Consider the following 17304-nt stretch of genomic DNA (forward strand, 5'->3'; position numbering starts at 1 on the left):
GCTCCTCCCTCCAGTTTTTTTAGAATCCTTTTATATACACTCTAACAATGTACTTTTGTATGGGTTCAGCTATTACTCTAGCACGATTTTTGGTGGCTGTATAATATTCAAGTCTGTGGAACTTACCGAGTTCTTCAAAACTACACCTCTGTATTAAGTCCATTAGATATTCCTGTACACTAATCTCTTTGAACATAGCTGAGTGTTTCCTTGGGATAAGTCACTAGAATTATTATTTTTTTTAGATTTTTAATAGATATTACCCAAATAATCAAACCCATCAACATCCCTCTCTCTTCCTCAATTTGAAAATAGGTCAAGGTATCCAATTACCTTAATTTTCATTTCTGTGGTTACTGTCGAAACTAAACTCCTCCCCCTCCCATAATGGTTTATTAGCCATTCATACTCCATCTCTTATACTTCTTGGATATTAAAAAAAATAAAGTCTGACTTTAAGTTTTCACCAGAAAACAATGTAAAGTCATGCTACATTTGATATTTTCTTATTTATACTTTGCATCAAGACTTCTTTCTTTTATGCCTTATTGATCATCTGCCTATTGCTCTCATACAAGTATCTTAAAAATTAAAGTTTTTTATTGTATTTGAATATAGGGCAGTGATAATCTCTTAATCTTTTTCTATGCTTATTTCTATATTCATAAGAGATTTCAATCACTCTGACAGGTTTCTTACCTTCCTATTAGGACTGATAAATTAAAATTTCCTATTTATGAATGAAATTGGAGACTTGTCACTTTTGCAGTAATTAGTCCTCTTGTTGGAGAACATGCTGTTGGTCATCTCTTAGATAAAAGAAAGCTGTTTGGGTTAAACAGTTCTATTCTTTGGACTATTCCTGATAGAAAGTTAAAATTTGAAAGTAGTGATACTATGGCTAGTCTTCAATACTTACATCAATTTGATTTTCTTGGCTTTTACTTCGTCTTACTTCTGGAAACATATTAAGTAATTGTGGCAGTAGCAAGCATCCTTGTCTTGTACAAGATCTAACAGGAATACCTTTGATGTCTGACATTAAACATGCTGGCCTGGGATAGGTGTTCTTAGAGTTGATTTATCATAGGATCAAACATTCTTTCTTTTACATTTTAACTGAGAAATGGGTATAGTTTGAGCATAGTTCATTAACTTCTGGGAGATGAAAACATTGATTGTGTTGCCTGATGAAAACACTCACAGGTCGTGTCTCTTCAGTGTTGAATGCCATGCTTTGTGGACGCAGGGTTCAGAAAAGGTCCCCTAAATGACCTAATTTTTGCAACACACGAGATTGAAGGGAGGTATCGAATTCTACAGTAGATTCTCTTAACCACGACTTTTGAGCTGGTATGAGGACATGGGCTCTGGAAGATGTCTTTTCATGGAGTATTCATCCCTTTTGAAGCTGAATCTCTTATTTTTAATGTGTTTTTAAATTATTTTTTATTGGAGTTTAGTTTGCCAACATATAGCATAACCCCCAGTGCTCATCCCATCCAGTGCCCCCCTCAGTAACCCCAACCCCCCCGCCCACCTCCCTTTCCACTACCCCTTGTTCATTTCCTAGAGTTAGGAATCTCTCATGTTCTGTCACCCTCTCTGATATTTCCCACTCATTTTCTCTCCTTTCCCCTTTATTCCCTTTCACTATTTTTTATATTCCCCAAATGAATGAGACCATATAATGTTTGTCCTTCTCTGATTTACTTATTTCACTCAGCATAATGCCCTGCAATTCTATCCACATTGAAGCAAATAGTGGGTATTTGCCATTTCTAATGGCTGAGGAATATTCCATTGTATACATAGACCACGTCTTCTTTATCCATTCATCTTTTGATGGACACCAAGGCTCCTTCCACAGTTTGGCTATTGTGGACATTGCTGCTGTGAACATCAGGGTGCAGGTGTCCCGGCATTTCATTGCATCTGTATCTTTAGGGTAAATCCCCAGCAGTGCAATTGCCCGGTCGTAGGGCAGATCTATTTTTAACTCTTTGAGGAACCTCCACACAGTTTTCCAGAGTGGCTGCACCAGTTCACATTTCCACCCACAGTGCAGGAGGGTTCCCCTTTCTCCACATCCTCTCCAACATTTGCTGTTTCCTGCCTTGTTAATTTTCCCCATTCTCACTGGTGTGAGGTGGTATCTCATTGTGGTTTTGATCTGTATTTCCCTGATGGCCAGTGATGCAGAGCATGTTCTCATGTGCTTGTTGGCCATGTCTATGTCTTCCTCCGTGAGATTTCTGTTCATGTCTTCTGCCCATTTCATGATTGGATTGTTTGTTTCTTTGCTGTTGAGTTTCATAAGTTCTTTATAGATCTTAGAAACTAGCCCTTGATCTGATACGTCATTTGCACATATCTTCTCCCATCTGTAGGTTGTCTTGTAGTTTTGTTGACTGTTTCTTTTGCTGTAAAAAGCTTTTTATCCTGATGAAGTCCCGATAGTTCATTTTTCCTTTTGTTTCTTTTTTTTTTAATTTATTTTTTATTGGTGTTCAATTTACTAACATACAGAATAACCCCCAGTGCCCGTCACCCATTCACTCCCACCCCCCGCCCTCCTCCCCTTTCCTTTTGTTTCTCTTGCCTTCATGGATGTATCTTGCAAGAAGTTGCTGTGGCCGAGTTCAAAATGGGTGTTGCCTGTGTTCTCCTCTAGGATTTTGATGGAATCTTGTCTCACATTTAGATCTTTCATCCATTTTGAGTGTATCTTTGTATCTGGTGTCAGAGAATGGTCCAGTTTCATTCTTCTACATGTGGGTGTCCAATTTTCCCAGCACCATTTATTGAAGAGACTGTCCTTTATCCAGTGGATAGTCTTTCCTCCTTTGTCGAATATTAGTTGACCATAGAGTTGAGGGTCCACTTCTGGATTCTCTATTCTGTTCCATTGATCTCCGTGTCTGTGTTTGTGCCAGGACCACACTGTCTTGATGACCACAGCTTTGTAGTACAACCTGAAATCCGGCATTGTGATGCCCCCGGATCTGGTTTTCTTTTTCAATATTCCCCTGGCTACTCAGGATCTTTTCTGATTCCACACAAATCTTAGGATGATTTGTTCCAACTCTCTGAAGAAAGTCCATGGTATTTTGATAGGGATTGCACTGAATGTGTACATTGCCCTGGGTAGCATGGACATTTTCACGATATTAATTCCTCCAATCCATGAGCATGGAATATTTTTCCATCTCTTTTGTCTTCTCCATTTCTTTCAGAACTGTTCTGTAGTTTTTAGGGTATAGATCCTTTACCTCTTTCATTAGGTTAATTCCTTGGTATCTTATGCTTTTGGGTGCAATTGTAAATGGGATTGACTCCTTAATTTCTCTTTCTTCAGTCTCATTGTTAGTGTATAGAAATGCCACTGACTTCTGGGCATTGATTTTGTATCCTGCCACACTGCCAAATTGCTGTATGAGTTCTAGCAATCTTAGGGTGGAGTCTTTTGGGTTTTCTATGTACAGTATCATATCATCTGTGAAGAGGGAGAGCTTGACGTCTTCTTTGCCAATTTGAATGCATTTAATGTCTTTTTGTTGTCTGATTGCTGAGGCTAGGACTTCCAGTACTATGTTGAATAGCAGTGGTGAGAGTGGACATCCCTGTCTTGTTCCTGATCTTAGGGGAAAGGCTCTCAGTGTTTACCCATTGAGAATGAATGATATTTACTGTAGGCTTTTCATAGATGGCTTTTAAAATGCTGAGGAATGTTCCCTCTATGCCTACACTCTGAAGAGTTTTGATCAGGAATGAATGAAGCTGAATCTCTTATGCATGACTACAGTTTTTACATAAGCATTTTCAAATCAGATGAAAATGAAATTTGATCCCTGTATGAGGAGAGCAGAGATAGAGATGAGGTGTATGGGGAAGGTGGAAAGGAGAAGACAAAAGTTGAGAGAGCAAATTGTGAGTTTTCCTAAATTTGAAAAGCAAGTACCATTCTCTTTCCTAAATATAAGTACCAAAGGTAAGTATGGAAATGAATATCCGATCTTGAGTCCATGTCTATGCGGTCTCATCTCACATGTTAGGTAGACATGAAGAATGCTTCGTGGTGGCACTTGATTGGCCTCTTGTAAACTTTTCATGAGTGTTGTCTTTTCCCATGGTAGTTTTGGTGGACAGAATGCTGGATTTTTGTTTGTTTTGCTGTACCAACGCCCTTGAAACTTATTAGAATTAATAAATGTTTAGTCTACAGTTTGCTCTAGCCAAGTCAGAGTCCTGAATGGTTTATTATTTATGTGCCAATTATTTCATATTTAAAGATAATTAGTATCTATTCCCAATGATAGTCACGTTCTCCATAACTGCTTAAAGACCTTAATTCATATGGATTTTGAAACTTCTAAAAGTAAGTTTTCAAATTTAAAGACAGGAATTTTATTTCAAGAGGCTCCCACAAATATGTTTTGGTATCTTATTCCACGACAAGTACCAATTTAAAATTTGCTTGAGTTCTTTAACCTTCAGAAATACAGGGAACTGTTGATCTAACAAAGAACTACTAGGGAAATCCCCATCTTCCCAGTATCTGTTACATGGATAGTTTTAAAAATTCTTAGGAAAGAAAAATGTGAATTTATCCCTAGGAGAGTAATAATTTCTCATAACGAGTCCAAACGCACATACGTACCCAGTATGTGGCCATTTTTAATTTGTCCCTTTTGTGCATCTTTGTGCTTCAAATGGGAACCTACAAAATGAAAAGCTTCCAAGGGCATTCACAGAGAATTTTTTTTTTTTTTTTTTTTTTTTGGTTTTGTGGAATCCTTCCAAATCTTGGCAATTATTTCCTATGATGCTGCCAAACTTTTCATAGGCAGATACCGTAACTCCAAATGTTTTTTTAATCTGGTTGGTAATGTCCTCTGGGCTTTAGAGTATCTATGTTCCCTTAATCATTCCAGCCTCCTGTTAGCAATCTATTAAACAAATGAATTTCAGCTTAGGATTTTATGTATGACCTTCCTGCTATGATACAAAGAAATAACAGTAACAAGATCGCTTTACCACTTACATATCTCCTAAGTAGGAAATTAACGGCTATCCTTGGGTATTATATTATAAAAAGATTATTTACCAAAAGTCTCCAAGTGGTTGACTGTTATTCTTACGTTTTTGTGTATGTGATGTAGCTTAAGTAATTTCTGGTTTGGGACTCCAAGAAAGGATACTACCAAGCTTATGTAGAATCTTAAGTTCTCATGAATTATTGAGTGGAGAGACCTCAGAGAATGAGACATGGGAGAGGAATGCAGTCTTGTGAATTTATGTACTGAATTCTTATTCAAAAGACCTGCTTAGATATTACACAACAACCAGCAAAAGAAAAAACCCCACATTTCCAAAAGAGGGGATGAGTGTTGCTTTTGTGCTTTTTTGCTTTTATATATTTCACTCCCGAGCCACAGTGGGAAGGCGTCCTAGGGAACGGGACTGAGCGCAGCCGGAGGGCTGAGGCCAGCCTCTGGAGATTCCCAAGGAGGAGGAGGAGGAGGATGGAGCCACCCAGCGGCACCCATCCGGTCCCGCGGGGGGGGCGACGGGGGTGGCCCCGCAGCCACGGTGGTGTCCCTCTCGCCCCGCAGGCCGCGCTGACCATCCAGGACAGCCACATCCAGGTGCACAGGCTGCTGCTGCAGCAGGCTGGCCTGCCGGCGTCCCAAGAGGAGCACGGCGAGCTGGCGAGGCAGCGGGAGGAGCTGGCCGCCCTGCCCGGGCTCCAGTGGCAGCTGCAGCAGGAGCGGCGGCGCGGCCAGCGCACCTGGGAGCGGCAGCAGCGCGAGCAGGAGGCCAGGGCCTGCCGGCTGCGGGAGCGCGAGCAGGGCTGCCGCGGCCGCGAGGAGCTGCTGCTCAGGGCCCGCGGGGAGCTGGACCGGCAGCTGCGGGAGCACCGGCAGGACCTGGAGCGGCTGCGGGAGGGCCAGCGCCTGGTGGAGAGTGCGAGGGCCCGCACGCGCGCCCAGCACAGCCTGCTGCGTGGCCCGAGGCCCGGGCGCCAGAGCAGCCTGCCCGCGGCCTTGCCTCCGGGCAGCGGCGAGGTACGGCCAGGCACCTCGGGGACAGCCGGGGACAGCTGGGGATGCCGCCCAGCACGTGCCTTCGTACCACTGCCAGGCACCCCCGGGGGCCCACAAGCGGGCGGCCCGACCTGGACCCGGCCGTCACCAGCGAGTGCATCTTAATTGCAGGGGGCGTTAGGAAGCCGGGTCTGCTGGGTCAGGGGCTGGCTGCACCCGGAGGCCCTGCCCCAAGGGACGGGGCGCGGGGGGGGGGGGGGGGCGACCTCCAGCGAGGCCCGGCTGCTGCCCTGCGAGCACGCCTCTCTCACACCAGAGGGGCAACGGCTTCACTTGTACCAGTCGTCAGTTTGGGATACGCATACCCTTTGGCAGGTCAATGAGCTATTTTTTTTTTAAGATTTTATTTATTTATCCACAAGAGACACACAGAGAGAGGCAGAGACACAGGCAGAGGGAGAAGCAGGCTCCATGCAGGGAGCCCAATGTGGGACTCGACACCGGGACCCTGGGGTCACGACCTGGGCCATAGGCAGATGCTCAACCATCGAGCCGCCTGGGCGTCCCATGTCAATGAGCTGTTAATGTGCATCTGTAGGTACTGAATTTAGCAAGTACAACCTTACTCTGTTAACTAACCATAGTTAACATGAGTGTCCTAGTTAGAGGCCGGGCGGGACATTAAAACCTTTCTAAAGATTGTGTTCCACTTGTATCCCTTCTTTTCACGTTTGACAGTTCCACACACCCCAGGAGTTTACTTTGCTGTGCTCTGAGCACATAGATGCTTTTTCCTGATAACACGTAAAGTTGTAAAACTTGATAAGATGATAAGGAAGATCTGCGTTTTTTCAGATTTTCCTTTAGAGTTGGCTAAATTTCATTTATTGCAAATACCTCATGCCTATATTTTCAGCATTTTATGTAGCAAAAATGAAATGCTGCTTTCAAAGTGGAAACACTTTAGTGGTAGAGAGCACGACTCCTAGGTTTTGGGGTGGTTTTCTTTTATGGCTTTTGTTTTGTTTTTAAAGATAAGCTAGACACAGCGAGTTGAAGTTTTGGTGCTAGCTCATTAAAAGGGGAGGAGTATGATACTCTTATTAGAAATCTTGATTGCTGAAACTATTAGAAACAAATACTTTATAAAACTGGCACAAGTGGCTGGAGAAATTATTGTATTTTTTTTTCTGTATTTTCTTACACAGGTGATGGAACTTAATCGATCCGAGAGCTTGTGTCATGAAAATTCATTCTTCATTAATGAAGCTTTAGTACAAATGTCACTTAACACTTACAACAAATCAACTCCATCAGGTGTCCACCAGGAAGCCGCTTATCCCCAGAATATAGCTAATTCGGACTTGGTAAGGACTAGTGAAAGTCCCGTAGACCTCCAGTTGGACATTTCTCAGCCCTTGGATGTCAACCACGAACTGTGGACAGCCGCTGGGTCCTGTCATCAGATACCCCCTCTCCACGAAAGCAGCAAGGATTCTTGTAAAAATGGTAATTAACACTTTACGCATCATCTGTGTAGTTTCAGCAAGAAGCTGTTTCTCTGAATGGTTGGCTCTTCTTTGGAGCAAATCAAAGCAAGTCCTAGAATGGGAATAAATCGGTTCTCGTGAGCTGGAGTTTGTGGCATCAAGTTCTTCGGTGAAGTCTGGGGCACTCTTGCAGGAGATAGAAAACTTCTAGGAAAGTCAGAAAACGTGGTTAGAGGGTTTGGGGGTGCCACCAAGATATAAGAACCAGATGGGGTTTTCTGTGGGTTAATCTGTGGGTTAAATGATAAATATCAAATTGCTTCAGTTTTAAGGGAAGGTTATTCCTTTTTGTAGACTCTACTACATTCTGACGCGCGTACTCGTTGGCTCTCAGAAATAAAGGATAGAGACAGGATTTATGGTAGGACTTTATTGTCTATCAGGGCAATTTCCTTTAATGTTGGTGAAGCTCTCCTGCTATTACACACCCCAACGTGAAACCATTAACATCATTTGTCATGGTAAAAACAAACAAAAAAAGGTGTTGTGTTGCCATAAGTACCTCATAATAACCCAATTTGCTAATCCCATTAAAGCATTTGCCAAATATAAATGAAAGGCAGCTCGAGTTACCAAGGCCACATGAATCTAAGTGATTTAAATCTATGTCTATTATAAATTGTTTTCTGTGGGATATGAAGTAGGGAATGAGAAGAACTTGAAACCTCTCTACCGAAAAACAGATGGCATGCAATAGAATAAACAAATGGCCGGCCACATGGATGTGAAATAAATCACTGACAGCAAAATCTTTCAGAAACATAAAACAAGCCGTAGTATAGAGCTCTTCGGAACTTGACGCAGATTTGTTTCCATGCTTCATATATAGTCTTCGTTGGTCACTGGGATGATCTTTTAGCAACAGAAAGTTTTGAAGGGTACTCAGCTTCTCCGGATTAGGGAGTGGTAATTCTGACATTGCCTGAGAGTTGATATATGACTGATCTAAAAGATGTGAATTCTTGGTAGTGGATGATTCTTTGCGTTACTTAGTCCCTGAGGTTAACGTTCTTCTTGTCAGCACATAGGAGAGAATGAAATGATTCTTCAAAGCATCATTTCAAATAATCCTTCAATTAAAAAAAATAATAAAATGGGATGGCTCATCAAGATTTTTTTTAAAAAAAAAAAAACAGCAAAATTTACAGAACGCAACCCTTTTATTATCTTGCAACTTTAGTACTGTGGAGACCACACTGTAAAAGGCTTTTTCTAGGTACGTGTTGCTTTGCTGTGTTAATTCATTAAGCTGCTATTTACAGTGGTTTTTTTTTTTATGTTTTCGTCCATGTGGTTTTGCATACTGGCTTTGGTAGAATTCAAAAACTCAGTTTGAGCTAAACCACACATTCAGCTTTTGTTTAAAAGAACCACCTCCCTCTTTTTGTATATCTCCCATCTTTTCTATTGTGCTTCAAAGTATAAAGCTCTTAAGCATTTGGGAGCACTCTTGCAGGAGATAGAAAACGTACTAAGGAAATAAACAGTGATTCTATCCAAAACCAGTCTCGCCACATGTAAGAAATTAGAGACCGCCAAGGGAAACGCTGGGAAAATGTACTTACGCTTCAGTTATTGTGTGTCCAGTGTAGGCCAAGGACACTGAGGACATTGGCAGAGGCGAGGAAAATCGACTTTGGCCTAAACCTCCCAGGAACATCCTGGTGTGTGTAAGTAGGGATTAGATCAGGATGCAACGTGCGCCGGTAAGCACAGGAGGTTGGCAACTAGTTTGAAAACCCTGTTTGTGTTTGTTTGCTCTAAACGTGAGTAGCCCTTTCTGGAGGAGAGGCTAGAAGGAGATGGGGAGGTGAGAGGGAAGGAGAGTGCAAGTGGGCCCGCGCCTTCGGAGGGTTGTCGGGAATGCAGGCGCTCAAACTGCTCTGGGGCCTTCACAGCTTTTATTTAATTTATTTTTTTAATAATAAATTTATTTTTTTATTTGTGTTCAATTTGCCAACATACAGAATTACACCCAGTGCTCATCTCGTCAAGTGCCCTGCTCTTGCTCTCCGCCCCTGCCTCCCTCCCGGAGGGCTGCCCTTTGGAAGGTATTTCTAAAGACTCAGGACTCTGGTGGCTGTGGCTTGCATGGCTTCTGAGCATCCTTCAGCCTGAATACACTTTCGCTCCACTTTTTCCCCCCCGTAAGGCACGTTCTCTGAAATAGAGCTTTTCTGTCTTATGTCACCTAAGAATCACCCCGTGTCACTTGTAGATATTTTTTAAGGTAGCACTTTATATTTTTTATATTTTTTTAACAAGATAAGGAAGCTCTTTTTTTTAAGATTTTATTTGTTTATTCATGAGAGAGAGAGAGGCAGAGATCCAGGCAGAGGGAGATGCAGGCTCCACGCAGGGAGCCCGACGCAGGACTCGATCCTGGGACTCCAGGATCATGCCCTGGGCCGAAAACAGGCGCTAAACCGCTGAGCCACCCAGGGATCCCAAGGTAGCACTTTAAAGAATTCTACTCTTCACTTTCAGAAGTTGCTTCATTGAACACAGATCTTGGGTGTTTGCACATTAAATCCCAACTGGTGTTTGATTTTATTTCCGGTGGAAGAGAGGGTTGATTTTGAGAACTTAATCTGTACTTCTCTGAGGGGTATGGACTCTAAGACCACAAGACTACAGAAAATTTGAATTTCTTTGAACAGTATAGTCCCTGTAGGACAATTGCAAAGTAACTGGACCCATGAAATGCTCAGCTTTATTACTCTTCTTAAAAGCAAAACAAATACTTCATTTTTGTGATTTTTTTTCTCGCCCTCTTAGCTTTAGAATTCTGGAACTATTTGTACAGTTCACTAGTCTGTATATGACCTTTCCTTTAAACACCAGACAAGACACTTTATGGTATGGAAATGAGTCTGAAATCTTCTTAGTCTCCCTTTTCAGTTACATTTTTTTTTATCTGTACCTCAATATTCGAAGGTTGCCTAAAAAGTTCCTCTTCAAAGTAGTTAAAGCATTATGGTTTTGCCATGCATATGATAAAATTTAAATCAAGAGCCAAATTTTATGTGTTAGTCATGTAGCTATTGGCAGGAGAATAATTTTATTAAGTTTGGATTCCAAAAGAGTGTTGAGTGTTTCCCTTTAGTACATATTAGGATTTGGTGCCCATCAAAATATTGTCCAAATTCAAGGCATTGTATTCAGAATATTTCATCTTGGCAGTTTTTTTTTTTTTAAATACAGACAGCTGTGCTAAAATTTCATTGACATGTTTTTTACATATGGAAAGAAAATAGAAAATTTCCAAATAAAAAGGCACAGTATAGTTAGTATTTAAGTAACAGTTTTTAAGCAGTGACTATATGGTGATTTCTAATGTCTTAAAAATATTCCATAATTCAGGAATGGGCACCTTATTTGTGTAATCTGTGTAGAAGGAAGCTTTGCCAAGGACCTTCAGGCAATTTCTCACAAAAGTGAAACTGGCTTTGGATACCATAAACATCAAGGACAAAGTGTATTTGAAAACAGGGATGTATTAGTTTCCTGGGGCTGCCATAATAAAGGACCACAGACTGGGAGGATTTAACAACAGAAGTTTATTTCCTCACAGTTCTAGAAGCTGCAAGTCTTGAGATAAAGGTGTTGGCAGGGTTGGTTTTGCTGAGGGCCTCTCCCCTTGGTTTGTAGATGGTGGTCTTCTCCCTGTCTTTGCATCGGCTTCCCCCATCCGTGTCCTAATACCCTCTTCTTTTTTTTTTTTTCCTAAGATTTATTTATTTATTCATGAGAGACAGAGGCAGAGACCCAGGCAGAGGGAGAAGCAGGCTCCCTGCGGGGAGCCCGGTGGGGGACTCCATCCCAGGACCCTGGAGTCACGCCCTGAGCCAAAGGCAGATGCTCCACGCTAAGCCACCCAGGTGTCCCCCTAACACCCTCTTCTTGTAAGGACACCATTCATGTTGGGCTAGGGTCCACCCTAATGACCTCACTTCGTCACCTCTTTGAAGGCTCTATCTCCAAACACATTTTGAGGTAATGGGGATTAGGAGTCGAATATATGCATTTGGCAGGGGACAAAGTTTAGCCCTTAACACAGGATAAAATCATGAAAGCTTTAAATTTTTTTAATGTGCCAAACTTGAACTGTAATTTAACTACATTGCAAGTCTTTCTTGCTTGGTTAGGGAAGTGAGCTGAACTTTTAGAATAGTGATAAATAATCTGTATCTGCTTATTGATATGTTATCAATCCTGTGTGTCAACACACAGAGAGTGGGGTGGAACAGACTGAGTCTGTAGATTCGTTAGGTCTTACTTCCAAATCTAGGCCCTAATTGAGGAGCCTTGATAATTTTGAGCTCTCTCCAAATGGGAGGGATATTAGATGCCTTATTTTGAGTTGCTTAAATGAACTAAATACTGAAAGGTTGAGAACATTCACTATGACATCAACTTGCTGTCCAGATATATCTATTGGGAAGTAACTGGGCAACTCTTTTTCCTATGGAATTTTGACTATCACTTTGGGAACATTTTTAAAGAAATCATAGTACTACTTGCTCTCGGTAATCCACGTCACGGCAAGACTAGAAAGAATTGGGCTCAGAGACTTAATTTTAATCTTTCTCACTGACAAATGTAGATGATTGACTTTCGCCTTTTGTAGATTTTGTACCAGGAAAGGGAAACATGCCATTTGCTTGTAGGGCCTGGTGAGCCCCCGGTGCTGACTGCCAACTTCCTGATTGCATAGTTCTCTGGGGGCAGGTTGACTGTGTGAGCCAACTGGGCCAGGGCCATCCCGCCTTAGCACATAGAGCCCAGTACACAGCAAGAGAGTAAAACCAGCAGGTGGGTGGATTCAGAGGCAGCCAGCCAGCCATGTGGTTGCCTGTTCGTTCCCACCCTGGGTTCCAATTTGGTCTCAACAAGCTGCTGAAGTGAGAGTCCATTCGGTATGAATGATTCCAGAGGTTAGGGCTGGCCTTGAGTCATCCTTAGCTCAAAACAAAACAAAATATATATTCACGTAAATATATGCATAAATGTACATACACATATGTGGTCTATGGACTACCCATTTGACCTTTCTAGTACAGTGTGGCTTTATTCTTGGAGTGATTAAGGCTGGGTTTGAAAGGGAAGTTCATAACCATTTATGTACCGAACATACCTGAACGATAAGGGGTATTCCTAGCAGTCGCATTGACTCATGGGACAACGATCCAAAACTGGGGAGGGAAGCATCTTCCCTTCCACAGATCAGAATCTGGGACTCCTTTCTCACCTCCATGTCCGTCCGGCAAGGGAGGTTCCATTCTGCAAGGCTTGCTTAAAATATGAAGTGTTCCACTGAGGACTGTTAACTTATGTCTACCTAAGAGGAACACCACCATCAGGCTCAGTGGGTGGCAGACTTTTTCCTAAAGGACCACAGAGTGAATGTTTTCATCTTTCCGGGCCATCAGGTCTTTGTCGCATATGGTCAGCTCTGCCATTATACCTCAAAAGCAGCCAGGGACAAAGTGTGAAGAGTGAGATTGGCTGTGTTTGTGTTACAGTAAAAGTTTATTAAAAAAAAAAAAAAAACAAGCAATTTGGTGGTAGGGGGCATTTGCTTTGTTTTGTTATCCACTTAAGTTGAGAAAGTTATATTCCTCCTGGTTCGGAAATTTTATCCCAATTCACATTTGGTTGAATTAATCATGAAATAGTAGATAGTACTTCTCGCCATTTAAAAACACATTTGATTTCAAGGTCTTGTTTCTTCTTTACAGCGGTCCTGTGACATGGCAGTCACTGTCACTGGGTTTCTCAAATAAGGCAACTTTTTCTCTTTTACTTTTGGTGGAGTCCCTGGAAAAAAGATGAATTTAGAAAAATAGAGTTGAATGGATGGAGTTTTTTAAAAAAAGATTTTATTATTTTTATTCATGAGAGACACAGAGAGAGAGGCAGAGACCCAGGCAGAGGGAGAAGCAGGCCCTATGCAGGGAGCCCGATGCACAGCCCGATCCCGGGACCCCAGGATCACGCCCTGGGCCCAAGTCAGCGCTAAACTGCTGAGCCACCAGGGCTGCCCGAATGGATGGAATTTTTAAAGCCACTGGCTTAGAACTTGGAGAGATCCTCCCCCACCCCCAACGCCAGATCCAGACTCTTGTGATTGTGTCATGGAAGGCTACCCTGTAACCCTGAGGCTAGAGGGAATTAAGGTGCCATGGGTACTCTAGCTGGCCATGCCTCAGGGCTTCTGGAAAAATGCAATAAGGGTATGAACTCCTGTGTTCAGAGATTCTCATTTGGCAGGACATGGCTGGGGCCTGCAAATCTGTGTATCTACATGATCCTTAGGTGATTCCAAAGCAGCTAGCCTGTCACCTGTCCCTACACTGCCTCCCTGGAGTGCTGGCCCTGATGTTCGAGAACCTTCGTCCAAATACTAACTCTGGCTCCTATGGCTGCATGATTCCTAAGCCTTAATTCCCCATCTGTACAAATTGGAAAGAAGTGTTAACAGAGTTCAAAGGGGGAAAAATGTCTGGCATGTCTTGGGATCCAGGGAATGTCTGCTTCCTTCCTACCTTCTGGAAGTAACTGATCCTGGTTGTGATTCAGGAGTGGTGTACTGATAAAGATGTGTCTCCTAAATGTCTCTAAAGCCAATAAGATAGAGATCTGGGGGGAGTTAAAAAAAAAAAAAAAACTAAACTAAATTGGGGATTTTTTAAAAAAAATTCAAAGTGAAAATCTATTATAATATAAAGGGTGACTATCTTTCTGTATTGGTCTGAGAGGAGATGTTGGTGGTTGTGTCACCACGACCTGGGAGGTAGTCTCAGCGGCACAGCGTTTAGCTCCCTCTGTTCCTCTCCATACAGGAAGAATTTACATCAGTCAGCTATGTTTCCAGAGCCATTCGTCAGAAATGTTTTGGCGACCAGACTTGACCATCTCAGCTTGGGATAGAGAGCTTCCGAATCTGCAGAACTTCCAACCGCTGTTGGTTGCATTATGTAGATGGTTGCGTTACGTCCGTACATCCCCGGGAGATCTTGCCGTCATCCTCGAGTCCCCTGAGCAGGTTTTTCAGCTAGAAAGAAAATGTTGAGAATGGCCATCGGTATTTCAATTTGAATCATTCCTTACTTTAAAAATTAAAAATTGTGCTCTGGTTTATGACCTCAGTCTCCTTCTGAGTTTGGTTACCGAGTCGATCAGTTCTCATTAGTCCTGGATAAACTGATACACATCAAGGTTCAGAAATACCAGGAAGTACGTCTTATTAGCACCTACCATAATTTGAATTAATTACATGTGTAGTAATTTGTGTAGTGTCTGTGTGCCCCAATACGGAGTAGGCTTCGCGGAGGCGGGGACCTACATGCGTCGTCTTTGTGGATCGCTCTGTCAGAAGCACCAAGCGCACTGTTTGGCGTATAATGAACATTCGATAAATATTTATGACGTGAGTGAAGGAGTCAAGGTCCATACTCTTTAGCAGAGATGACAGCGCCTGTGAGTTTGAGCCCCGCAGCTTGACTCCACTGAGGCATAGGAAGAGGTGGAGAAACGACAGAGTTGTATGGGGTGTGATGGTGGTCAATGCAGGCAGGCTAGACAAGGCTGGCCAGCTGGCCCACTGAGTGCCAGATCACATTAGATGGGCGTATGCTACACAGCATTCTTAAAATGTCAGAGTAACTGTAAGATTGTTTGCCTTTAATCCCTTACTGGATTCTAGGCAGCAAACTTTAACCAACTTTTCTTCCTTATTAAATGTCGAAATAAATTTGTTTACTGATGTACAGTCCTATTTAACAGACTGCTGTAGATCCTCTTTGTACAGCTCTGGAGAGCACCTCTGTGTGAGTTAATTTTCCATTGAGTACATTGTGTATATAGCCCCATGTAGCCTTGTATAGCCAGTGAAAACTTAAGAAGTTACGACGTGTTCATAAAATGCTTTAGTTTATTCTAAATAAGTGGAAATAAATCCGTTGCTATCATTTTAGGAAGATGGCACATAAACAATTTAGCATTTGATTGTTTTATCAATAACTCAGTCAACCTATCTGTTCACTGAGGTATTTCTTTTTTAACCATACAGCAGCTCGAACACCAGTAAATTAAACGTGGGCAGTTAGCTCAACATCAATGAAATAATTTCTTAAACCCTTTTTCTTTGGCTACATCGTATTTAACAGTCTAGTGTATTTCCCTGGGCAAAACAAACACTATTTGTTTAGTTAAATATGCTCCTAGAATGTGAACTAGTTTCCCTGGCCTGACCTTCTAACTTGTCAGACTTAAAATATTGCCTGAAAGATCACATATTGATAATAGCAATCTTAAATTAAGTGCGATGGTGTCTTAAGAAATATATCCCTTTGCTTTACTCCAGAGTAACTGAAGGGCACCTATATATTCTCTGCTGGTCGATTCCCAGACTCAGCTGGCTTAGGGGGAGAAGTCTTGTCCTGTTTTTTTTGCACAGATTTGAGCCAGATAATAAAAAAAACCGGGGCCCAAGTTTTGATCTGTGCAGATGTTAATGTGCCATAATAAATCACTGTTGAGCTTCCTTGGGTAAGGAGCCAGGATCTCCATCCTCTTTCTGGGTGACATATTAATTCAATTTAATTTGAAACGTTAATGCTTGGTTTGAAGATTTACCTAAGGAAAAATGTAATCTTATGAAGTTTCCAGTTATGCAGGATAGGACTCTGGGCCTTTCACAGAACAATTTCACAGTAAGGCTGTGCAAAATTTAATTATTTTCATGATGACTCTTTTCCATAGCTCTCTTTGTGCAAATTTCATTACACTACAGCTTTTTCTTCCTAAAACATAACATACTGGATGTTTGGATTAAATATAGAATATTTGGATCATCGGCCAAAAATATAGGACACTCTGCTTCTCTGGTGAATTGAGGCCATTTTGTAAGGAATGGTGCTGTAAGGCTTTGGAAGTAACGTTTACAAGCAAAACACTGGCCGAGTTTTAATTTTATTTAATGACCTGCTTCCTACCAGTGATCTTGGCACCCTATGTGGTGATTTGCAATCAATTAATCATACAGAATGTCGTAACGCTGCAATAAGGGTATTGCACTTGGAGAGTCTCATAAACCCACCAGCAACAGAAAACAGAAATTGCACACTGAAAGACGTCTTCGTGAAAAACCCCAAGTGGGGAGGTGATTTTAATGCTCTGTTTTCCAACACGGCCTTGGAAGCTTCAGTGTTTTCTTGTTGCTTGTGAGTTCTCTAGTTCCCATTCCTCAAAGACGGCTTGGCTCTTCAGTGGGCTGTCAGTATAGGAGTCCCTAAGCGTTCGCCTCCTTCAGTGTAGACACTAGTCATTTGGACGAGGGAAGTCTTGATTCTTCTGAATTACTGAAGGAGGAGGCTCTGGTTTCGGTTTTTATCCTGAATTCAAGGCACTAATGCTCAACTGCAGTAGGCCGTATTTTTCAAGTCTTGGTAGGAATGATTCAGAAAGGAAGCATGTTTCCATCCTGGGAATACACTGACATTTGCTAGAGGCAGATGGTAGAAGATGGGAGGGTGTGATATTACAAGTCAGAGACTTCACATACTTGACTGCCAGAAACTTTTGGAATCTGTATGTGAAGATCTTAAGCTTATATTCTTGTCATTTCAGATGTGCCCTTGCAGTTAACTGTTTAGCTCTGCTGGGTTTTTTTTTTTTCTTCTTCTTATTTTAGCATAGTAAAT

At 42.0% G+C, this 17304-nt stretch overlaps 1 protein-coding gene across 21 annotated transcripts in view; it reads left to right on the forward strand.

Annotated features, from left to right (window-relative positions):
* ARHGEF28 (Rho guanine nucleotide exchange factor 28) overlaps positions 1-17304 on the forward strand; it is a 289007-nt gene that overhangs the window by 254412 nt on the left and 17291 nt on the right. For 16 of the 21 annotated variants that reach the window (XM_025446874.3, XM_035713573.2, XM_035713571.2 and 13 more), the window contains 3 exons: positions 5616-6068; positions 7256-7556; positions 14443-14743. The exons of 2 other annotated variants lie outside the window; for them this stretch is intronic. In XM_025446874.3, coding sequence (XP_025302659.3) covers positions 5616-6068; positions 7256-7556; positions 14443-14672 — 984 coding nt within the window. In that variant the 3' untranslated portion in view covers positions 14673-14743. Of the gene's footprint in view, positions 1-5615; positions 6069-7255; positions 7557-14442; positions 14744-17304 lie in introns of those variants that run through there. 3 more of the 21 variants (XM_035713575.2, XM_035713576.2, XM_035713570.2) reach the window with 2 other exon arrangements.

Source organism: Canis lupus, chromosome 2 (genome assembly GCF_003254725.2).
Source record: "Canis lupus dingo isolate Sandy chromosome 2, ASM325472v2, whole genome shotgun sequence".
In the NCBI taxonomy this organism is placed as follows: domain Eukaryota; kingdom Metazoa; phylum Chordata; class Mammalia; order Carnivora; family Canidae; genus Canis; species Canis lupus.